Below are 25,802 nucleotides of genomic sequence, written 5' to 3' on the forward strand. Positions count from 1 at the left end.
CATAATTAATTAGGGAAGGAGCAAGGCTATGCCGATCCAATTAAGCGCAGAGGCAGAGCTGAGAGAATAAAAACAATAGTGAGAAGTTCTAGATAAAAGTTTGGCGCACGGCAGCCATGTTGAAACATGAAGCGCGGGGGTCGTGAAGTAGGCAGCACATTGATAAAATAAAAGGCGTGCGGCCTCCTGATTTGGCTGCAATGAGAACACATGAAAGCAAGTGCCATGCTGCGTTCGTATTAAGAACTCAAATCAAACAAACAAAGAATTCTAGCCCTATTTACAGAAACTGAAGTCGGAGCAACTTAAAAAAAAGATTGAGTGATCGTGTACAGTGCTTTTGGAGAAAGGAAACAGTCCCTTTAACAAATGCTAAAATGGGACAAGTGAAAGACTACAAGCACTGGCAGGCTGCTCCATGGGAGTGAACAACTGGTAAAAAGGAGGGCCATATAGGAATGATAAACCACTTGGAAGGAAGGATTTTTAAGAGCACTGAAAGAAAAATGAAAAGCAATCGGTGGGCTGTAATCCCACAAAGTATATCCAACATGCCTCGACGAGACAACACCAGGGCTGTCTAGGTTCATCCTAAAAATAACACACACACTGACCTATCAGACCAGTCCCTCGGGCACTGTACGATTGCCGGACAGGCTAGTCTGACCCTGCAAACTTTCCAGTAGCAGGTATAAACATGGTTATCCTCACTCCCCCACACCAACACACCACCCCACAGCCACACATCACGTCACCCACAACACCCCACCAACCCCTCCCCACTAGTGACAGCAACTTTAAGGAAGGCATTTTAAAGGGATCTCAGTACGTTTCAGCTGCTTTTGTGTGGTATACGTGAAACCTAACTGTACCACACATACTTTAAAGTGTCTTTTTCCCAGAGCCAGGGAAAATGGTGTTGTCCACTACTATGCCCTAGGTCCCTCCACATAGGGAGGACTCCAGACAAGCTTGTGGGTAAGGGGGATTGGGGATTTCAGTGTGGAAGCATCACAATTGGGAGAAAGCAAGAAAATGCATGCACTCAAACAGAGGATTCACTAAAACCAAGTTGGAAATGCTAATAAGGCCTGGAAATGCCAATCGTGAAGCAGCGGGAGATTGGAGGCTAGCTGCAGTAATTTCAGCAGGGGAACTGCCCAAAATCTTTAAAAGGAACCCAAACATAAAGATGGGGGTGGAGGGTAAGGGACAGGAGATGCAAAAGACAAACTGGGGCAAAGGTGATCATCAAAAAAAGCAGCAGAGGCAGTTTAGGTGAAGCACTAGGAGCAACTGAGGACCTGGGGTGCGGAGGTGTCAGTATGAAAGCAGCACAAGCACTAACTTGGAATGCTGAAGTGCTGAAAGAGAGAAAACAAAGTAATTTCCAGAATGCAAACAGTGGACGGATACTAGACATCCAATCAAAAGGATGGTAAATATTCTATGTTCCAAATTATGGACAAACATGAGAAGAGGAAAGCAAGCAAATGAGATTGAAAACCATAAATTGAACTAATGGTAAGCAACAGGCTGACCCACTGCAAGTATTGCAATATCCGAACAGGTCTTGCACAACAGACAGCCAAAATCTGTCTGTAGACAAGAACTAGAGAGCACTATTACAATATAAAGTTAAAAATATATGTTTTGTTGAAAGACGGTACGAGGCCAAACCTCGAGTTACCCAGACCCAGCGGGTGGGTGGGGGTGGGGAGTAGAGACGGGAATGGGTTCAGGGGGGGTGGGTATGGGTGGGGTGTTCAGGTGCAGTTATGTTTTGAGGACGTTCATAAACAAAAATGAGAAGGAATATGGAACGAGAGACTCCTCCACTGACGAGACCTGTGGTCTAAATCCTGACTTGTAGTGATACAAAACCGTGTTCCACCTCGGCTGAGATGGAAGAGATTGATGCGGATTATTGTATGTTGTCTGCTGATATGGAGGAACACCTAATAAAGAAATTTTAAAAATATATATATTTTGTTGAAACCGATTTAAAGGCACTATGTCGGCCATAATTAATGCCCGCCGTTTTTTCTGGTGTTATTAAATTAATCTGCCTCCTGCTAGCTTGTACTCTGCATGTAATTGCCATATTTTCCCAATAATCATAAAGAAAAGCTTTCTCCATGCATAATTGGGGGAATCCCAAAAACAATACCTAGAAATGGTCTCAAAAGGACTATTACTATGCACATTATTTAACATTACCACTAAAGTCTTAATTAAGCACCTCACTGCCCACCCTTTCAAAAAGACAGACCATAGATTATGTATTTCTGCTTCTTATAACGTACTTATAACTGCTTGCAGTAAGGGTTGTGTCACAGGGTTTGGCAACTGCTGACATGGGGGAAAGGGAGTTGTGGAATAGGCCAATCAGAATTCAGGGAATGATTGACAGATCAGAGAGTAAAAGACGGCATTTATAAATTGTAGTCCCACGTAACTAATTCTCTGGACCAATTCGTCGAAGTATGTCTGGGGCGTTGTGGATTTCCATTTGTATCAAATCAGTTAGAGGGCCATTTTAGGTGAAAAAAACTTCAATGCTAGAAGCTCTAAAATATTTTAGAAGAAGAGGTATAACCAATAGGTCCAGGGTCATCGACTCAAACCTATGTTTGAGAGTCTGTGTAAATCTCTCTGTCAATATCGCTCCATCGTATTGCGTTTTAAGTAGGCAAGGGCATTGTATTACAGCAATTTATGTGTTAATCAGGACATTGGAAGAGGTGTGGCTCCGCGACCAGGGCGGCTGACTCCGGAACCCCGGGGCTCACGGTTGAATCCCCGGCGCCTGATTAGTCCAGCCCCATGTGACTCTGGGCAATAGCTTGCTTAATCGTCCCGACGGCCCCTAGCGCTTTGACATTTACATATTTCAGGTGTAATGCATGCCTTAAGGAGAGCAAGCACAAGATCCTAACTTATTCAAGGTTAGATGACAGCCTTATCAGAAGAAATTCAACAAAATAGGGGTACAGAGCTCTCGTACTAGCTGCATACGACTCCTAAAAAATAGTCTCTCTCATATTGAGTTGTAAAAAAAAAAAATATCTAAGCATAGAAACCAGGAATAAAATATGTTTTCGCAGTTTTCCGTTGAGAGGGATTAGGGACCACATCTATTTTGAAGGCATTTTACTAAAGGCTTTGTTCAAGATCACCATTCGCCTAAGATTATTTTAGTGCATTAAAGTGCCTTAACTAATTTTTGCAGAGAAGATGTTGAGTTATCTTGGTTGTGAGAGATCTTCAGGAAGAAATGATTGGGAACACAAGAAATAGGGGCATATACACACACACCGGTCTACTGTACACACGAATGCTCATGCAAACCATTGTCATGCACACACTAACCTAATCTATGTGCACAAGGCATATCTGCAAACTGTTGCCAAAGCACATAAAAGTGGGTGCCTTGGAAGCATCGCTTCGAGCTCATACATACAGGTCTTCTGCATACACTGACCTGCACTCATTACACCATGCACGTTAGTCTCCAGCAAACATCGTTCTACGTCTGCAAGGTACTGGATGTTACCGTTGGCAAACACTGGGATGCTCACAGCATGTCTGGAAAAAAAAGAGAAAAAATCTTTGTGACAAATGCTACAAGTGGAGGGACTGCAACTACTTCCACATTTTGCAGACTGTCCCCACGGCCGCAGCTGCAGCCGAACCATTATACCTCTACCAGAATATGCAAAGGTTACATTAGCAAAAATGTGTCCTCATGCTGGTAAAATCAACTATTAAAGAAAGTAAAACGGTAAAGGTCTAGGTTTGGATTGAGCCCTCTGGAAGAAAATCCACGGTCAGGACTTTTTTTTTAATGCATGTTTATCTTCTTTACAATGGAAAGGGCCACACTTGCCATTTCAAAAAATACTTGACCACTGCTGCAAATGATTGGTAGCCTGGCATCTGCTAACCGAATGCACAAAAAGGTCCTCGGGTCCCAGCTGGTGACAATGTCTGCCTATCTCGATTAAATGATGCAGGCCTTGCTGGTCAAACATGCTATGAGCAATGCACAGGGCTTTAAAAGTCAGCACATTTCACCACGGGTTGACCTGGTAGCCAGGGAGATACAGTTAGAAATGTTTTACTTGTTTTAATTAGTTCTACATAGTAGAAATACTCATTGATGTAAACATTGGAATAAATACTCACTGCATGTGTGGACCCTAGTCCACTTCATCTCAATATATTTGTCCATACATTGACAGATACCGCCTAAATGTCCATATGATAAGTAGCAACTTTAAGCACTTCAAAAGCAAGTTTTTGTCTGAAATTTAGACTGCCGAGGGCAAAAAGCTGTGTGCCAGGAATGCACTGCAGAATACTGAGGTGAATGTAATATGACAAAAGTAAAATCTGGCTCTCCTAGGGATTGCTGCCTCCCTTGGATCCTAAGGGAAGCCTTTACTGCTTGCCAGAGTCCCAACTATGTCCCTGTTAAACGAGTCACTGTCCCAGGGCTATGTACCTGACACTTTTAAGGAGGCTGCTGTCATCCCCCTCCTAAAGAAGCCAGGAGTGGACCGTAAAATCCTAACCAACTACCGCCCTATCTCATTGCTACCTTACCTGGCCAAACTACTGGAAGCTCATGTGGCCATAAGTCTATCTGCTTTCCTGGAGCAGTTCGATTATCTGGACACACACCAAGCAGGATTCCACCCAGCTCACTCCACAGAGTCAGTTATACTGACAGTATTGGACACCCTCCGGGATAAGGCCGACAGGGGCTCTCCGCAAGCCTTGGTGTTGCTGGACCTTTCAGCATTTGACAAGGTCGACCATAATGTCCTGGTCGACCGTGTCAAGGAAGCAGGAATTCATAGATCAGCCCTTGAATGGATTAGCTCCTTTTTAACAAACCGATTTCAGGCAGTCTGCCTACACCAATTCAAGACACCCAAGATAAGAACTACATGAGGCGTTCCCCAGGGACCCTCACTTTCCCCTCATCTGTTCAACGTATACCTTCTCCCTCTGATCCACGCCCTGAAAGAAAGGAAAGTTCACACTTAACTATGCAGGGGGCTTCCAACTAGTGTTCTCTATCAATAACTCTCCTACATCCGTCCATGAATTCCAGACTACGATGCTGTTCATCCGCGACTGGATGAACAGCAACCATCTGAAGTTAAATCCAGATAAGACGGAAGTGAGTCTTATGGGAGGATCCTTAAACTCCTGGAGTTCAGGCCCGGACTGGCCATAGCGGGCACCGGGCAATCCCCCGGTGCGCCGCAAGGGTGGGGGCTGGTTTTGAGCCCCTGGGGGCCGATTCTGTTACAGGGCCGTTTATGCAGCATAGCTGCAAAATCGGCCCTGCAACAAAATCGGCCTTAAACCGGCCCTAGCAAAGTGCTCGGCGGCACCTCCAACCCCCATCCCCCCCGAGTGGGGAAGGTGGGGGGGGGGGGGGGGCCGAGCACTTTGCCAGGGCCGGTTTTGGTTCCCAGTCAGGCCCTGCTGGAAGTCCCAGTTCTGGCCTAAGGAGCTAGGACAGCCCCCTACTCCTTCCATATCTGCTAAAACTCTGGGAATCATAATTAATAATGATCTTACAATGAAAACTCAAATAGGATCCGTAATTTCTTTTTTTTTTAATTATATTTTTATTGCAGAGTTATAAACAGCAGGAAAAAGTAAACAGCCAGTGCACTTGTGGGCTCCCCCCGTCCAATGACAGTTCACAGTTGTACACAGCCATTCAGCCCGCATCCCGGAGGCCGGGCGGCATATCAGATCGCTCGAGAGGAACACAACACAGTGTACGTCCCATTGGGACCCTGGCGGAAGGTCGTTTTACGTATCTGCTTTTACCCCCCCACCCGCAACAACATTCCCGTCAGCCATCTCCGTGGAATCAACGTAATTGCCCCCGTCGGGGCCTACTCTAGGCTATTCGGGCCTTCGTGCCAGGCCGTCCCACCCAATCAGTCTGCCCGCCACTCAATACCCCCTGTCCCAGTAGTTCCAAGGCCTCCACCAGCAACCCTCCAATGGCTTCCGGCCCTCCCCAAGCCCCTCTACAACTAACCCCCCCAACGCCCCCCCCCCCCTGGCAACTGCTAAGGTGTGTGCTTCGCTCTACTGAACTGGATGGTTCCACTACAGTGCGTAGTGAGATACTTCTGTGTTCGCCCCGCGGTGTCCAGCGGCTTAGTCCTCGCCGTCCTCATCCTCAACCTAAGCATCACGCAGAGCCTGTACCACTAACTCCCATGCACGCGCCGCATCCAGAGCTTTCTCATTCCCCAACTTCACTGCTTGCTTCATCCGGAGCACGCTCTCGCAGTCAGACCATCGCAGCAACTCATTCTTCCATCTACGCAGTGAGGGACCCCCCCTGGCCTTCCAGTGCCACGATATTTCCCTTTGAGCCAATATCAGGCCCAGATCTATGAATTTACTTGTCACCTTGGTGTGCTTAGTATGCGGGAACCAGAGCAATATACACGCCGCCATGTCGAATTCTACCTCCCTGTCAGTCACTTCATTCAGGAGTTCCCCTACCTCCGCCCAATAAGATCCCAGTTGTGGACACCCCCAAAACAAGTGGTCCATGTCCGCCCCAAGGGACGAGCACCGGGGGCAACAGGCATCCGGCACCCGAAAGTGCCGCTGTAGTTTCTCTGGAGTTAAATAGGCCCTATGGAGCACATAAAAATGGACCTGCTGAAAGCGTGCGTTCCTGGTGCCCTTCCACGTGCGTCGCAGGATATGGCCCCATGCCGTATCCGGTATGGGCCGGCCAACGCTCCCCTCCCATTTAGCTTTGAGCCCATGGAGTGGTTCCAACCCTTCGTTCAGCATCCTATTATGGAGGCACGTCACAGCTTTGAATGTACCAGCCGCCATCACCACATATTGGCATGCCATAGTCGTCGCGGGCTCCAGGAGCCCCTCTTTCCAGTGCTTTTGCATGGCAGCCACTACAGCCGCGTGTAGTAGGAAGCCCCCCTCAGGCAGTCCGAACTGGTCCCGGAGCACGTCGAACGGCGCCAACGCCCCATCTATATACAAGTCACCCACCACCTGCAACCCCGCTTCCTCCCAGTCCATCAACGGGGACCAATCCCCTCCGTGCGGCAAAGCCGTCAACATCCCGATCGGGATCTCCGGGGCATAAGGCCGCGATGCCCTCGCTCTCCGAAGGCTCCTCTGCCAGCACAGCCGGAGCGTCCGCTCCTCCATGGTGAGGGCCCGTAACTCGAGCCGTTGCTGCATAATGATGTACGACAGCACGTGGCGCTGTATCCCCCGACCCCGGTCTTCCTCCGGCCCCCGGAACACCCTGGCTACGTTCTGCGTAAGGACCTGCAACTGCGCCGCCAGATAATACAGCTCAAGGTCGGGCACGGCCATGCCCCCCTCCAGCTTGGGGCGAAGTAGCGTGCTCAAGGCTATTCTGCGACGGCCATGCCCCCACAGAAAGCCAATAATCAGTGACCGCAGTTCCCTAAACACCCCCTGGGGAATCCAGACAGGTAGCGTTCGGAAATAATAAAGGAAGCGGGGGAGCGCCACCATTTTCAACAATGCTATCCTGCCCAGGACTGTCAGCGGGAGGGTCGACCAGAAAGACAAGCTACCCCGCAGTGACCGGACACAACGGCCAATGTTACCCTCCAAAAGGTCAGCAGCCGAGTGGTAAATGCGGACACCCAAGTAGGTGATGCAAGAGGGTTCCCATGCCACACCCAAGTCGCTGCTAGGGGCTGGCGATCCCGCTCTCAGCGGAAACACGCAGGTCTTTGCCCAATTGACCTTAAGGCCCGACAGTCGGCTGAACTCGGACAGCAGATCCATCGCTCCAGCCAGTGCCCCCGAAGTGTCAGCTAGGTACAGGAGCAGGTCATCTGCATAGAGCGATATATAATGCCATTGCCCATCACCCACTATTCCCGCGTATCGGTCGCCTGACCTCGCATGGACCGCCAAGGGTTCCATCGCCAGGGCAAACAACAGAGGGGAGAGAGAGCATCCCTGTCGTGTTCCCCTGCCCACCGGATACGCGGCAGATACCAAGCCGCCCAATCGAACTCTCGCCGTCGCCGAGGTATACAAGACCCTCATCCACCTTCGAAACCCATCGCCCATGCCGAACCGCTCCAGCACTCCATCCAAGAAAGGCCATTCCAAACTGTCGAAGGCCTTCTCGACATCCACGGACAGAACCGCCGGCGTTCCCTCCCCATCCAAGATGGCGTCCATTATTCCCACCAGGCGGCGGATATTCATCGCCGTGCTCCTCGTGGGTATAAACCCGGCTTGATCCCTGTGCACCAGGCCCGTCATGTGCGGGGCCAATCTAGTGGCTAGGATGCGACTCAGGATCTTATAGTCCACCGTCAGCATGGACAGCGGGCGATAAGACCTCACGTCCGCGGCATCCCGGCCAGGCTTGAGGAGTGGTACTATCAAGGCCTCCCGCATGGAGCCAGGCAATGCCCCCTTCTCGAAGGCCTCCGTATACACCACCAGCAGCCTGGGCGCCAGAGCGTCTACATAGTGCTGATAGAACTCGACTGGGAGTCCGTCCACCCCGGGCGTCTTGTTACGGGCCATATGTTTGATAGCCACTCGAATTTCCGTAAGCGTGATCGGGCTACCCAGGTCCTTCGCGTCGTCCTCGTCCAAGACCGGAAGCGGCCTCTCCCCCAGGTACTCCACGATGTCCTGAACCCCCACTCCCAACTGACTCCGGTACAATTCCTCATAGTAACCCCTAAAGCGGTCCAATACAGCTGCCTGGGAGTACACCATCTCTCCCTGCGCGTTAGTAATGCTGAGGATCGGGCAACCCCTAAGTTCCGGGCTAGCTAATCTGGCTAAGAGGGTACCCACCTTGTCCCTTTCTGCGTGTGCCCTGATAATGTACTGCCTATAGTCATAACATCTCAAACGTTCCGTCTCCGCGGCTACCACTTCCTTCGCCTCCAATAACTGGGCCTGTAGACCTGGCCTAGTTGGCCTGCGGCGCTCCAGGTCCCTCAAAGTTTCCTCCGCTTTCATTAAGTCATTCAGCACAGTCGTTCGAGCATTCGAGAACCTGCCCAAGCACACCCCTCTCACCACCACTTTCATTGCATCCCATTCAGTAGACCTACTCGCCGCCGTTCCTTCATTCGCACCGAAATAACTATCAATGCCCTGCCGGACCGCATCGTCGAACACAGAATCCTCTAGCGTCTCCGGACGAAGCCGCCATGTTGGTATTACTGAGCGCTCCCTCTGCCATTGAATATGCACCAACAGGGGGTTATGATCGGATATCGTCCTAGCAAGGTACTCAGCATGGGTAATCAATGGGGCTAGGGAGCTCCCGCAAAGCACCGAATCAATTCTGACATGTAAATCATGGAGAGCGGAATAAAAGGAGTAATCCCTGGTTCCCCTGTGCCTCTCCCTCCAGACATCCAGCAACCCCCATCGTTCTTGCCAGTCCTTCCTGTGCGCGGCCAGCCTGCGCACAGGAGAGTCTACTAGGGGGGGATGGGACCTATCCAGAGCCACATCGGTAATCGAGTTGAAGTCCCCCCCTAGCACTATCGGACCCGCCAGGAAAGAGGCCAAGGACCCCGAGAGGCTATCAAAGTATCGGCCTTGGTCAGTGTTCGGTGCATAAACACAACAGAAAACCACATCCCGTCCATACAATCTCCCCTCCACCGCTACAAACCTGCCATCCGGATCTATTACCTGATTCAGCACTTGAAAGGGTATCCCCGCCCTCACCCAGATCAAGACCCCCCTGGCATACGCTGAGTAAGTGGTGCCAAAAACCTGGCCCCGCCATCTTTTCTGCAAGGCAGCGCACTCTTTTTTGGTGAGGTGAGTCTCCTGGAGCATAGCTATCTGAACCCCCCTGCGTACCAGGTATGCATGTACTTTGTGACGTTTCACCATAGTCCGCAGCCCCCGGACATTCCACGTTAGGCATTTCAAATTAGGTAATGTCCCCATTCCAATTCCGTACAGTCCGAATCAAACAACAACGGTCCATGACCCCCCCAATGCAGTTGCCCCCCCCCAAACAACCCCAAAACTGAAACATTCCCCAAACCCCACTCCCCAGGACAGAGCACACGAACCCAATGGCCGCCCCCATCCAAACCTTGATCCAACTTCTCGCACACTTACCCTGTGGTCTCCACCACAGTCGACCTTAAGGGCCTAGGGGGGGTGAGTCGCCGCCAACCCCAGCTAGCGGAGCCCGCGTCCCGCCCTTCATCCCCTCCGATACACTCAGCTCCCCCACCCGGCAACCCGCCCTCCAGCGACAGGATATCACCCTACCATGAAGTCCCGATCTAGTCCCAAGTCTATCTCAGCCGCAGAAAATAGTATCCGAAGTCTGTGGGGTCACCGTCGGCCCCTTCTGGCTCTCTGCCTCCGAAAGTTCCTCTCCTGTTCTGCTGCCTTCTCCTCCCGAGTCCGTTTCGGCCCGTTCACTGTTCTGTTGCGACCCTGTAATGGCTGCCGTCGCCGCGAGTGCATCCCTCTTCTCCGCCGCCATTTGAGCCTCCCGCTTCTCCCGCTGGCGCCTGTTGCGGGACCTGATGTGTTGTGACGGCCGCACCCGGGGCTGCTTGGGCTGGTCTCGCCGACTTTGGTGCGTCCTATCCGTCCCTGCTCTGTACGACTCAAGCCATTGCCAAACTTCGTCCGGAGTCTGGAAAAAGTGTGTGGTGCCATCCATGATAATCCGCAGCTTGGCCGGGTAGAGCAAGGAGTACTGAATGCCTTCCTCCCTGAGCTCCTTCTTCACAGCAAGGAACGATGCCCTGTCCTTCTGGACCGCCTGCGTATAGTCCGGAAAGATTGTTACCTTGCTGTTCTCCACCTCATAAGGGCCCGACATCCTGGCCCGCTGGATGAGGAGGTCTCGGTCCTTGTAGTGGAGGAGCCGCACCACCATTGGTCGGGGGGGGCGGCCAAGCCCCGGCGGGCGAGCGGGCACCCGGTGAGCCCGCTCCAGAGTGAAAAATGGAGTAAGCCCCTCCGGCGCCACCACAGTGCGGAACCAGTTCTCCATGTAGGCCACCGCATCCTCCCCCTCAATCCGTTCCGGCAGGCCTACGACCCGCACGTTGTTCCGCCTATTGCGGCCTTCGGCATCCTTCCCCCTCCGCTCTAGAGTGTCCAGTCGGGCCAAAATGTCTGTAATCCTGTGCTCCGCGGTCACCACCGATGGCTTCAGGTCCAGCAACAGTTGGTCATGATCCTTGACCCGATCCGCCAGCTTCGCGTGATCCGCGCGTAGCAGCCCCAGGCCCGTGGCCACTTGGGCAATGTCATTGTGCAACGCCTCCTTAGTGGAGGTGATCGCCTCAAGGATGGCATCCAAGCGCCGGTTCAGCCGCTGTTCCTGGTCAAGCTCCGGGGAGGGACTCTCATTCAGCTGGGTCGATGTCGCCGAGTCCCCCTCGCGGCTCCCGGGCATCGGCCCTCCGATCGCCGCCATGTCAGGGCGCTGCGTCACAAGTCCGGCCACCCGTACTGCGGGTTCCCCCGTGGGTCCGTGCCGGTCACCGCCAATGGTCTCAGGAGCAATGACCAGGCGGACGAGCTCCGTTCCGTCACCCCCACTGGGCCTGTGGGGGGAGGATGAGTCGTAGGGCGGTGGTCGACGAGAACCCCTGATCTCCTGGGTGAATCGGGCAGCGTCCCCCGGTCTCAGGGCTTCGTGCCGCCAATCCCAGTGCGTTGGGCAGCCGGGTTCAGGGTCCCTCTCTGCTCGGCGACAGCCGGACTCAGGGCTGAAGTTCGGGACCGTCCGACCTCCTCGCCGCCATTTTCTTCACACCCCGGACTACACCTCGGCCGCCTCTCCCTCGATCTCCTCGGGGCCAGCAGTCCCCCAGCGATTCACCGATTACGTCCAGCTGTCCCCTTACACTTCAGAGGGCAGGAACGTCGTCTCCGGGTCGCCTAGGGTCCCGAAAAACAGGAGAATTAGCGGGATTCCGCGCGGAGCTGCGAGCTCACGCCGCCATCCCGATCGGCGTCCAAGCCACGCCCCCATAGGATCCGTAATTTCAACATGCTTTTTCCAACTAAGAAAAATAAAGAACATTTTCAGATTCCTAACCCAGGAAGCAAAAACACAGGCAGGTCTTGCTATGGTGATATCACATACAGACTACCCCAGCTCTCTATACTTCGGCATTCCTGCTTATCTCACCCACCTCTTCAACTAGTAGAAAACCAAGCAGACAGACAGATTCTTCAGGAAAACAGGCGTCAACATGCCACTCCTATTCTGAGGAAGCTACACTGGCTCCCCATAACCCAGAGATGCGTTTTCAAGGTGAGATGTAGGATCTTTAAGTCCCTGAATGGTAAAACCCCTAAATTCAATCAATCTGATTGAAAGATACATTCCGACCTGAAACCTACGATCTGCCCATATGCATCTTCAGACTACACCACCCTTTAAACTGAAATGTTTTGGTGGAACAAGGTTCTCCATACTAGGCCCCAGATACTGGAACTCCCCACCTCTAGAAATTAGATTCTGCACAGACCTCATGAGTTTTCGTAGACTCCTAAAAACATGGCTATTTAGACAAGCATACGAGTAACATCTCAGACCAACACCGCAAGAGTAGCGCCATGAAACCAATCTGGTGTACGTGCGATCTACAAATAAAGTATAACATAACAATGAGGACAATTTTTTTATTTTTTGCTTCTGATTCGGCAGTGGCACATTTGTCTTTTCACTATTTTTTAAGACGTTTCTTTTTCTTTTTTCATTTTTCTTTATCTTAGGATAAAGAACACTGGTCTTTGTCTTGTTTATGTTCGAGCATTTTTTGTTTTAATGGCATGTAGATATGGTACTAAATGTTCACTGTGATGGGCAATTTGGCTTATTTATTTCTTTTTCACTCAATTTGTGGCTTGTAGCACATTCTGGTGGCCTGGGTAGAACCAGCCTGTCGCACAACGTGTTCAATATCTTTTCATCAGTGTAGCTACGAATACAGGTTACCACTTTTTGAGGTGCATGGCATGTTTTCCATGAATGTATCCAGAGGTGATTACCAATCTGCAAATAAGCATCTGTGACAAAATGCATGTATTCTCTTGCTTTTACAGCCCTGAGAAAGTCTTAGTCAAAGACCAAAAACGTGCTGGCTGTGCTTGGACATAATTGCACTTTGTGGCTGTATCTTGACACTTTTCTGTATTGTGCTAAGGACGTGTGTAATTTGTACTTTATCTTGTTGATTACATATGTACTGTTAATGTGCGATATACTGACACTACTAAACTATAGCTGAGTTGGTAAAACTTTTCTGGCTATGCTTAACAAAACATTGTTGCTAACAATATGTTTTTTTCTTGACCACATTAAAATTGTGACTTTACTAACCCAAACTGTGTTGAGCTCCAGGCAGTGGTTAGAGGTTTTGGATGTCATTGCTCATGGAAAGACACTTATTTGCACTTCTTAGGCAGCAGGAGCACTATCTGTTGTAGCACACAAAATAATGTACTGACTACATTCTGAGGTAGGTTTCAGTGCTGGTTGTATCTTTCCACTGCTGCGGTTTTTGCAATACATATCAGGACAGTTATTGGACTGGAGTCCTTCACAGTGTTAGCAGCGGCCCCTCACATCTTTCTTCCAGAAGTACTTGCTCTCCCTTTCCAGTGGTGCAGTCTTCTTTGGGGCAGACATATGCTGGTGTCTCACTGATGTGGCAAATATCTAGAAGGCCTGACGACAGAGGCTGGGGAAGTCTTGTTGAAGCCCTTATTGTAATGACTCCATTGGGATTTAAATTGCAGCTTTTAGTTCTACCACTGGGTTAAATGTGCACACCATAGAAAGTGGTGATATCTGGAGGGTGAGGTTGCAGATGTTGATAGTTGTCCTAAAGTGAGTCATCGCCATAGGTGTGGGACCTTGAGGGAGACCTGCACCTCCAGTGTGGCTCTGGAATGCTTAGAGTGTTGGATTCCCCCGATGAAGCTGAAACATGAAGAAATGTTTCTTCTAATGGGATTCGAGTTAGCACAGGCAGCTTACTGACAGGAGACATGGATGTTGGGCTAGAGGCCATTCTTGGCTGTAAAGGCATGTTAAGATGTCAGAATAGAAATTGAAATGGGTCTGCCACTAGGATGACAAAGAATGGAGGGCCCAATCCTAGTTCAATCTCTTTGGGACTGAGGCTCAGGCTTTCTTGGAGCTGGAGTTACAGGAAACATCGAGAACCTCAGCTTCGCTCTTAGTAACGTCAAGAAGTGCGATGCAGTGAAGGGGGGACACAGAGTGCATCGATTATACGAACGGCAAAACCATTTCAATTACACTGTGCCTTGACACCACCAGTGAAGGTGTAGTCACTGGGTGGGGCCATTTAAACAGCAAATATATCGCCATAGACTGATGATTTCTTGACTTCTATCCTGAAGGTGAATGAGATGCAGTGATAAGGAGTGCCTTGAAGCAGATGACTTTGAAGATCTGTTCTGGTGTTGATACATGACCGTTGGCACTGATCCAACTTTTAACGGTCGAAGCCTTCGACAACCATGTTGTGATCTTGGACATCGACCAGGAGAGTTATTGAGAATATCGGGTGCGGATGTCTCCTACTATTAGTAATCAAGCTCCTCTCCTCATCTCTGCAAGAGCGTTTCTGGAGTGCTCGATCCTTATCCGTCAAGGCTGCATGACTCGAAGTCTTTTCAGCCTCTCTCTTCTTACTCTACTGCTCCCGAATCATCATGTCCTCCAATGTGCCTCTCAGTCTTGATGCCTTTCCACCATTTTAATGCTGTTTTTGTAATTTTCTTAGAAATTCACACATTCCTTCAGAGAATGTGAAGAGGAAAGACACACCACATACATTTGGTGTGGGGCAGTGGCTGCATTTTTCCTGCCCCGGACCGGACATGTCTCACAGAATGAAGGCATTGAAAGAATACATTCTGTAAAATATAATAAAAATAGGTTCATTCGGTAGACAGGTGATAAGGAGGTCACATCATGCTGAAAAAGTCATATTCTTGGAGAAAATTATTTGAAATCAAAGCGGAGAAGTCTCCAGTGTATTCTGAGATCTTTAACACAGAAGCCAGTAAAAAGCTGACATTGTAAAGCAACTACGAGTACAAAGCATCATAGGTAGGAGGCGGCTACTGGAGACACAAGGCTATTTCTGAGGCTTCATCAATGTAAGCTTATCAAGCTGCACTTTTTTCTTTGTAGTACACAGACATTTCAGCTTTCTGAACAGTATATTCTGCAACTTAGTCCAGAGATAAGGCTTTTGGAGTTTGAGAGCCTACATTTTTAGAAAATTCTTGTTTACGATAGGCTCCCGAAGAATGATGCTCATTTTTTGGATGAGCAGCCCATCTAATTTATGGACAAAGATGTAATATGAAGTCTTCCAGTTTACAGGTAGACAGTGGGGGATCATTCTAGCATTCATGACCATCAATGACGATCCTTCGATGCAGCACAATGGCAACAACAAAGAAAACAAAAACACACATGTACAACATTATGGAAGAAAGCAGGAGCCATTACACAAGTCTTCTGACACCAGCGGGTCCAGATACACTAAACAGTATATCAAGACACGAGGCAACTGGCAGGACGGGTTGTGAAAAGTGAAGCATTCTTAAGTGGAAAAGGCTCCAATTGTGGCCTTACTGCACACACATCCTTCGGTTTTTTTTTTAAACGTACTGGAGACACGCCTTTAGAAGAGGGAGAGTTTGCTTCATTGCAAATTCCTCAGAGTAAAGCAAATGGTGGGAGGGATTGTAGCAAGTCTGAACGTTTGCCTGCGCTAGTGTCAGTCAGTATGGAAATTAGCACATAGAAGCAGTGTCTGCGAATGTGCTTCCAAGCCTCGCAGATATTAACAAAAGGGCATGCATGTATTACAAAGTATGTATTTTCAAATAGATTCCACAGAGTACGAATGAATGTACGGCGAGAAGTAGGTCTCCGTGTTTGAATGCATTCGGATCTGTATGAACACCTGCTAATGTGCACGCCTGAAGTTAATCTGTGTGATTCTCTGATGCTTACTTACCGGACAGCCTTTATGTGTTCCCAGGATGCCACTCCAGTCAAGGGTCCTTTCTGCTCCTTGGTCCTTCCATGAACTGTCAGCAACTAAGAGGCAAAACAGACTCTTTAAAACTCGGACCCCATGCTCTGCGTGCAGCGCATGGTCCTCCAATCCACGCACACTTACAATCCAGGATAGGCGAAGCCATACTCTCCTCTGCCTCATGAATATTTGCCACCAAGACAGAGGGGAAGCACACAGGCTTCATCACTGTACACACACCTCAGGCAACAGAGACAAAAACGCAAAAAACACGGTGGCTCAAAAAAAACAGTAAAGGGGTTTGGAGACAACAACGTAGTGGGATGCAAGTAAAGTAGATTTAGAGGAATCATGAGTAAGCAGTTTGCTCATTATTCCATAACAGAAAATAGACCGTCACCCCCAAGCAGAAGTTCGTTCATAACCCAGCAGGACAAGTGGAGCTTCCTTCAAACAAAGCCTGCTCGCAATGCTGCTAGGACTGCAGACATTTTAACCAGTAGTGCTTGAAATCCGTGCCCAAAAGCGGGAACTGCAATCTGCCCATCAGGAAGAAAGGGTGAAGCTTCTTGCCCCAATAGTAATGATGTAGCAAAGCATGCAGCCTCATAATTCAGAGGAAGACTATGCAACTTCTTTATCATGCAACAAGCATTACGGCCCCATTAAAGAGCCAAACGAAGAGCAACCTCCTTACCTAGCTATAGGAAGCCCATTTCAATTATCCAGCAGCAAGCAATGCAGTCCCCTTACCTGACACCCCGCCTTTTCCAGCAACTGTGCATATTTCACCGTCTTCTTTATTTCTGGGAAGACACGGATCTTGCAAGTGATGGGGACTGACAGCTTCTCGTCGGCCAGCCGAACTAGGAGAGAAACGGGAGGAGTCCATGAGGCATGAGGATCAGGCAATCGTGCAGACAGCGATGCCGGAGGGCAGGGAAACCGTGCAACACTCACTCATTCTCTCTAGGAGATCCCACTCCTCCTGCAAGAATGACCCGTAGTGCCCTGAAAGAAAAGAGCACCAAAAATGCATTGTGAGAATCGCTTTTTGTACAATCTACTAACAGTCATGAAAAGAAGACTCCTCCCTTCTAGAGAACATATACACATAGCAAACTCTGAAGAATTTTTACAAATTTTCTTTTTCTTATCATTTCATTTTATGTTGAGGTAGTTACATGCTGATCTGTTTTAATCATTCTACCCTTATGCTAAGCATTAACAAACTTGTCTGGTGCCTGAAGGAAAGAATCAATTGCAGACCCGATTCCAATATGTTTACATATCAATTGCCCACTGTCAGTTAGCATCGTCATTCTGCCTCACGTCTAAATCACTTAAAACGATTGTCCTCCACTTTCTTCCTAAACATTTAATCTCAAATCACTCTGGTGGCACTACAACCAAGACCCCAAAAAGACGGAATGCCAACTCAAGTACCCTAGTACCTACATCCTGGGGCACTGCTCATTTAGAGTCATTAACGGACAATAACCTAAAAGCTTATTGAAGAAGCTTTAATGAAAGGTTCCTTGGAAAGAGGCCAGCCTAGGAGAGCGTGCATATATAAGCTCTGCAGAGAATCTTACGTCGAGATGCCTCGGGCCTCCTCTGCGGTCTATCCCTTTCACGACACCATACAATAGAAAATATCCCTGGTCCTTTTCCTAATAATGTCTTCCTTGACTACAACGGAGTTTCTCAAGCCAAGATCAAAAGAGAGCCCAGTCGCACAAAATAATTATAATGATTAAGCAACCTTCAAGAACAGTCAGTAATTGTGTGCACACAATTGGGGTTTCCTCATACATTTCTTTCTGCGACTAGGTGTGAATCCTTTATTTCAGTGTAAAATTCAGCCCACAAGAGCCCTTTAATTCCTGGGATTTATAATGATTTGTAGAATTCCTGGAAGTCCCTAGAAACCCTATTTTATGGCAGCTCAGAGACTGGTTAGCAGTCACTCCAGAGATAAATGCGATGAAAGGCTGACCGCACAGCATGCCTCTCACCACAGCACATGCTCCCAATCTCATTAGACTGGTGCAATCCAGCACCATGACATAACATTTAGGTCTAACTTGCTCACTCAGACAAATACCCACCCCATCCGCCACACACGCTCCACAAGACAATGTAGTACAAGCATGTTTTTACCAAGACCTGCTACTTACCTCTCTTAGCAATCATTTGCGGACAGCCCAGATTCAAATCAATCGCATCACAATAATCCTGAGCTAAGAGGGCAGCCTGAACAAACACCTCTGGGTCATTGGCACAAAACTGAAAAAAAGCAAGGGGTTAGTTTTGTGAGCAGTGAAGGCCGACCGAAGTTTAAAAAAAAAAAAACATATTTTAAGGGTTTTTCATAATGCAACAAAGGCCTTTGTCGAAGGCATATACATTACCAGTATGGGGTACATTTAACTGTTTTCACATATCAGTACAGAGTATACATAGTATCAAGTATGCATTAATTACAGTATATTTTCAATAAAAGCAATGAAGATATCTGTATATTAATGTGCTGCAGTTGCCACATTAAGAAACAACCCCACCCCACCCTAGACTATTAAGAAAATAACTGAGTCCCAACCCCCTCCTACCGACCCTCAGAGTCATTCCATCTTTTACGGAGGCTAGTCAGTCAGCATATCCTTTCTGTGTGGCACATTAATTCCTGTGTAAGATTTGATGGTTCTGCGCCATCCAATTGTCCTAGTGCGGGAGCCGGGACATTTCCAGTCTGCATCTCTAAATGCATTATTAAGTGTGTTGATTTACACATCCGGTTGTATAGGGGGTTCTGTGGCAATAAACTCCTCCAGCATTGCATTGCATTCCATTCCAGCGAGATATGAAATTTCCTCAATCTCCTATTTTCTTCCCATTTAATCTCCATACTTTCCGCTCTACCCCATCTAACTACCTCGTCGTGCCATCCCTGTATGGTCAGTGCATTAGCAGCTTTCCACCGCATTGTGACTGACCATTTGGCCAGTATCAGTGCCAAATTAGCGAACCTATTCTATGTTCCTCTTTTCTTGCGTTTAGGGCTTACTCTTAATATACTATATTAGAGAGTATCTACTCCCACCACCGGGGCTATTTCACATAGTATTTTGTGTACTGTTGTCCAGAAGTGTATCAACCGTGGTCAAGCCCACAACATATGCAACAAGTCTGCGCATAACGTGGCATCGGGGACATGTGTCTACTGTGTCTGGAAACATTCTGTGCAGCTTCTGGGGGGTCAGGTAAGCTCTATGTACTACCATGGACTGTAGAAGTGTGAACTCAGGATTACAAGATACCTTCTTTGGGTATTCTAATATCACCCCCACTCCTTATCTGTTAACTCTCGGCCTATGTCTCTGTTCCTTTTATCTCTAGGCACCTGTAATGAAGTTGCAGCGTGTGTTCGCATCCCCCTGTACAGCCATCTGGTCAAGTGTCTCCCGTTGCCCATTAGGTATTGCATGTGAAGGCCAAAGTTTATGTTACAATGAATATGGCCTGGGATCGCTAGATCACCAGGACTCTAGTGCGCACTACTAAATAACATTTTTCAGAATGAAACAATTTGTCTTGCGTATGTCTTCATTTTGTTTTATCACAAATTTAGTGAAAAAATTATTTGCATCAACACAATTTATACATAAACAATAAGTACTCAATATGAATTTCTCATACACAATTGATAAATCAATCAGTACACAACACAGTTATTTGTACAACCCAATGCATTTCGGGGTTTACACCCCTTCGTCGGGGGTCTAGGTAACCGGTTGTAGCATAGTTGCGTTTAATATGAGGTTTAGAAGTATCTTGATTCCGGGTTAAGGAAGATCTATCTGCAGTTCTTTCAACTTAACTCTGAGATTTCTGGGATCTGCGAGCCTTTGATCAGCGTCTCATGGTCTCGCTTTAAATCGGCGTCCTCCCGTGCGGGAGTGCAAGAGCGGCGTTTCGGCGTCTTCTTTAATGTCGGGTTCATTCAACCAAAATAGTCAGAAATCTCAGAGTTAAGTTGAAAGAACTGCAGATAGATCTTCCTTAACCCGGAATCAAGATACTTCTAAACCTCATAATAAACGCAACTATGCTACAACCGGTTACCTAGACCCCCGACGAAGGGGTGTAAACCCCGAAATGCATTGGGTTGTACAAATAACTGTGTTGTGTACTGATTGATTTATCAATTGTGTATGAGAAATTCATATTGAGTACTTATGTATAAATTGTGTTGAGGCAAATAATTTTTACACTAAATTTGTGATAAAACAAAATGAAGACATACGCAAGACAAATTGTTTCATTCTGAAAATTTTTATTTAGTAGTGCGCACTAGAGTCCTGGTGATCTAGCGATCCCAGGCCATATTCATTGTTCTATAGGAGTTTTGCAGGCACTAATCTAGTGCAGCACACATATCGTACAAGTAACTAAGTTTGAACAATAGAGTGCAATACCCCCAACCATTCATTCAAAGTTTATGTTAGACAACAAGTGAGCAGTAATCAATGCTAAGTACAGCATTCTGCACAGCCTGGCTTGAGGAAGGGTGAGGCGCACGTCAGAAGCTGTGACTGGTTGACAATCTCACACCAAGGATTGGCTTCAAGAGATAATCCTTGCTCGTACCGGATACACTGAGGAAGTTGAAATTGAAAGAGCAGATTTCCTACACTAGTAAGGGAGGGGTCTGGTGAAACCTACCAGGTGGTGGTGGCAGAACAAACCAAGAAAAACAGGTAGGGGAGGTCTCTACCTGCACAATCAAAGGGCGATCCTCAGGACACACTTCACAATACAGGTTCTCACGGCGGTAGTTGATGTCTCTCACAAACACCTGTGCATGCAGCATAGGAGTGTAGCACAACTGTGCGCCATGGCGCCGGCTCAGCATCCTCCAGGGCAATTCACTCTGGTCCACCATAGGCGCCACTACATAGTGGGCACCATTCAGGGTTTTCTTCCAAAAATTGACTCCTTGAAGCTTTGTCATCTTGACCTGACTGAAAAAGAAGGCAGCGTGAGAAACATTCAGTCTAAGAGTGCTGGTTTAGAGGGCTTCAGACAGCAGACTCAAAACAATTCTATCAAGGAGCCCTTAGGCTGTTTCACGAGAGATCAATGAAGACATTGATTTTGAAGTGGTGGGACGTATAGGTTCATAAGCAATCTCAAAACAGCTGATCAGAGACATAAACCTACATAAAGAGCATACGTCCTAGAGATGATGTTCTTTGAAGAGTATTGATGAACCGTTGATAAACACATTTGGACCTACTCAAAATGTTCTTCGGTAAGTAGCTCATGTAACAACTTTGCCCTTTCTGCAGGGCCATCCCGGATTTTTCACCTTTAACTGGACCCTATGCTTTTGCCAGCTGTAGAACTATATGCATGTTACCCATTCTAACAAGAGATAAAGTGTGTGCGCTCCCCCATTCAACATGCTCAAGTTAACATACCTCTAATTGCCATATTTAACTTAGCTAGAAGTCCCTAGGCTATGGTATAAAGTGTATTAAGTGCCCGTAAATTAAATATACTAGTGGACTGAGAAATCCATTGTGCCACCCACTACAATAGTAGTACTAACATGACTGCAGGACTACCATTTGTAGCTTAGCTGTAGCAGTTTTAAACTGGAATTTCAGCCCATCAAAATCACCCCTTTTGACAGGTCAAAATCTTCCTTTCAAGCAGTTATAAGTCCTCCCTATGTACAGCTTATTGTCCATAAGACAGGGTGCATGGTATTTAAAAGTAGGGCATGCATGAATTTAATGTTAACATGTTCTAGTGCAAAAAGCCCCATCATTTATTATCACTGTAGAAAGGCTGACAGTTCCATAGGAAAACACAGGGCTATATTATTACATTTAGTAATGCTAATTTGTGTTGGGAAACAGCTAGAAAAATAATTAAACAACAATTCATAACAGTCCTTAAAAACCCAAAACAATGGTGGTCAGTTTTTTTATGAATATTAAGGAAAGGGTACTTTCAGAAACTTATCTTTTCCCTGTCAAAAGCCTCTGGCGGCCCATTTGCATGTTCTTTCCCACTTCTGCCAGCCAGTAATTAGCATTTGAATGGGTGTGAATAGGTTTGAAATGCTTTCCAGGAGCAAACAGACTAACCTGAATAGGCAGAGATGCCCCCTATGAACCCAACAGAATATGTATGGTGGGGCTGTGAACATGCTTTTTGATATTACAGAATCAAATCCCGCTCGAATGTCAAATCCTGATGGACAGGTCTGCTGGTATTTTACATAGAACGGTAGGAGCACACTTAAAAGGATGAGAACAGGATGCAAGACAATACTTCTGTATTCCTTGGCTGGTTGCTGGAAAACTCAGCTTTGCTCCACCAGATCTCTGCATCTGGGCTTAATGAGGGTACAGTGACTGCCTCAAACTGGGTTTTATGTGGGAGGACACCAGGAGTACCATCATACACTCCCCACACATAGACCCAACCCTCAGAGTACAAGTCTAGTGTGGGTAAAGACTTCTGCCATCTTGAAAATGGGCAAAGTGGGTAGGGCTGGCCTGAGAACAGACAATACATATATAGTATAGGTAAAAGAAATGTAAGTCAGAGAGCAGGGATGGATGGGGGTAGCCGGGGAGGAGGAATAGAGGTCATCTGCTGCTTGGTCCTACAATACATGGCAATATGTAAGGGTAAAGCCTTGTAAGAAATCCTCCTGCTACCAGTGGGTGTAGGAAGGAAGGACACAGATGACAGATACCCCTTATTCAGTCCTTAAGTCACAGTCTGCTAGTGCTGGGACCCTCTCTTGCTGGTCTCAATTCCATTGAGTCACTACCTTCCTACCGTCACCCCTACACTGTCCTCTAGCCAACATAACTTATCCTGTGCTACCATCAAGTGGCCTAAGAATGGTTTAGTTGGTACAACAGACCTTAGTTGGCCATTACAGACCCCCAGCACTGACCGTCAACCCCACCCTACTTGGTACCAGAACCACTATGACCTCCAATACTGTCCATTAACCAATCACAAAGCCCTCATGAACACATAATTTAGCCATCCCACCCTCTGTTCTGGCCCTTAGATGTCCTCACAGCACCACTGCTAACCAACAACTCTCAGCAGCTCACCTGTGCTCTAAAGAATCCATCAGACATCATCCCCAAGCCCAGGTTACTATATGGCAGTCAATTCTCAACTCTCCAGCCCACTGCGTCTGCATGCACTTTCATTACAACTAATAGAGGATTCTACCTCACAAAGGATAAGTTATTAATTTGCATTTGCTTTACCAATCATAGTTTTCAGGTGGATAGGTGCAATTAGATCAACTAAAACAAATCAGAACTACAATGGCAGAATAAATTAGGTTGGTTGTAAAAAAAAATTAAAAAACACGAGCTGCAGTATTTTGGCCTTGCTAACAGAGTTATTTGACAATATTACTTATATTAACCTGTTTTCACTGTGCAGTCTGGCACTTCACTAATTTGCTTCAACAAAACCACATTTGCATCAAATAAAGTCTGGTTCATAAACCCCTCATGAAGGAAACAATGCATTTGTTTTCAGCTACCTTTTTAATACAAATATATCACCCAGTGATGGTCGCCACTGGAGAGTTATAGTTAGGATTGTGATCTTGTTTCCATAGGAAATAATTTGTTTGTGTTGCGAATAACTCTGGTCTCGTTTTACTAATCTCCAAGGAACTTTCCAAGAAAAAAGTGCTACTTTTTGCATATCTTGCGCATAGAAATTTTCAGGGTGATCTGTCATTTGGGGACAGGAGTCCCAAAATGAGTTTGACCCATTCATTTTTCCATAGGAAATTTAGACACAGCCACAGTGCAAACCACTGAATGGATTTACACCAAATTTGGCAGAACGCTAGACCTTGGGCTAGATAGAGTGCTTTTTGGTGTAAATCCATTTGGTAGTTTTGGAGACATTAAGGTTAACAAAAGTTGTATACATCATGCCGCGGAAGATCCTCAGAGCCGACATATCTCAAAAAGAGATCTCGTTGGCTGCCACCACCTGAACCAGGAAGTGGTGGCAGCCACTTTAGGAGTTGGGACTCAGTAGTAAGTCCTAAACATAATTTAAACAAAAAGAAAGATATTAGGAGGCAGGGTAGAAACAGGCCTGGTGGTAGAGTCCCAGAGGGGCCCTTCCTGGGGCCAAGGGGGGGATCTGGGTATACACGCAAAGCGTAAGAAAAGAAATAAATCTGCCAGCCCCCGCGCTTCTTTATAATACCCTCTAGGGTAGGCCAGGGCCCAGGGGGACAAAAACATTTTTTATTTTGGGGAGAGTGGCGTGTGCCTCCCCCGCGTGGTTTTCGGCCCTTGGGACCCTATCCCCCAGGGCCTGAAGTCTTTTTTGAGGTGAGGAGGTACAGGCAGCCCTCTCCCAAGCCATTTTTGGCCCCGAGGATCCCACCCCCATGGGCCCGAATGGTTTTTTTTTTAGGGGAGGATGGGCTGAGGCCACCCTTCCAGAGTTGCTTTCGACCCAGGGACCACATCTCCCACTGGTCCAATTTAATTAATCAGGGAACCGGGGCGTACTACCCCACCACCCCAAGCTGTATACGCCCTGGGAACTCCATCCCCTGGGGCCCAAAGTATATTTTAGGGGGAGGGGGCCACACAGCCCCACTAAGTAAGCCTTTAAAAGGCCCTTTGGACCCCCATCCACAAGGGTCGTTAGTAAGTGAAAAGGGAGGGCAGTCTCACTCCTTGAGCCTTTAATGGCACCAGGGACCCCATCCCCTGGGACCAGCTCACTTGGTGTGTCCTGTGGAGACCACCCCCAGAACATAGCAGTTTCCCAACCCGTACTGGGTGGGCAGTGAAACTTGTGTTTGCTCCTGGGAACATTTTTAAATCAAATGTAAGCAGACAAAGTCTGCCCCCAGCGGGATGGAGCTTTAAAAATTCTCCGGCAGGCTAAGAGCAGATTTGAAATCTGTTTCACTGCCCACACTGATGAGAGCAAGCTGGGGACTCGGAGGCCTTCGGGCTCCCCCGTGGCCCCCAATGTTATGCATGGTAGGTGCACCAGGGCACCCACTGTTGAATAATGTAGGCCCCAGGAAATGGGGTCCACCTGGCCATATTAGCCTTGGGGAGGCAGTCATGTAGCCCGTCCCCCCGGTCCTCTTCAAAGTAAATATTGCCCTGGGGTATGGGGTCCCCAGGGCCTAATGGGGCTTGAAAAGGTTGGCCACGCGGCCCCCACCCCTTTTATTTATATTTCAGCCCAGGGTGATAAGTGTCGCCAAGGTTTAATTAGGCTCACAGAGGGGGAAGTTCTTCCCTCCTTTTATTAATTACTCAGCCATGGGTGATAGAGTCCCTGGGGCCTAATAATGCTTGAGGGGGTACTCGATTTATAATGTGCCTGAGTGTGACCCACCTGATGGTACTTAATGATGATATACCATGGATTCAGTTAAATTCCTTATAGTAATACTAGGACATCTTGAAACACCATGGACATAAATTCAGGCCATACCGGTTGACTTAAAGTCCCATTATCACTTCTATAATCATCCCCATGAGAAAGTCACACACTAACACATCAAGTATCTATTTATCACGTGTCCACAAATAGAAGATTCAACCTTGCCCCAGAGTATGATTTTTAGGT

General features: G+C 47.7%; 1 protein-coding gene across 2 annotated transcripts in view; it reads right to left on the reverse strand.

The window, feature by feature from the left end:
- DUS1L (dihydrouridine synthase 1 like) overlaps nucleotides 1-25,802 on the reverse strand; it is a 245,163-nt gene that overhangs the window by 191,095 nt on the left and 28,266 nt on the right. For both annotated transcript variants that reach the window (XM_086931197.1, XM_086931196.1), the window contains exons 2-7: nucleotides 20,905-21,151; nucleotides 18,308-18,416; nucleotides 17,088-17,138; nucleotides 16,881-16,993; nucleotides 16,107-16,189; nucleotides 3,485-3,588 (exon numbers count right to left, since the gene is read on the reverse strand). In XM_086931197.1, coding sequence (XP_086787323.1) covers nucleotides 3,485-3,588; nucleotides 16,107-16,189; nucleotides 16,881-16,993; nucleotides 17,088-17,138; nucleotides 18,308-18,416; nucleotides 20,905-21,141 — 697 coding nt within the window. In that variant the 5' untranslated portion in view covers nucleotides 21,142-21,151. The remainder of the gene's footprint in view (nucleotides 1-3,484; nucleotides 3,589-16,106; nucleotides 16,190-16,880; nucleotides 16,994-17,087; nucleotides 17,139-18,307; nucleotides 18,417-20,904; nucleotides 21,152-25,802) is intronic.

Source organism: Lissotriton vulgaris, chromosome 7 (assembly GCF_964263255.1).
Source record: "Lissotriton vulgaris chromosome 7, aLisVul1.2, whole genome shotgun sequence".
Taxonomy (NCBI): domain Eukaryota; kingdom Metazoa; phylum Chordata; class Amphibia; order Caudata; family Salamandridae; genus Lissotriton; species Lissotriton vulgaris.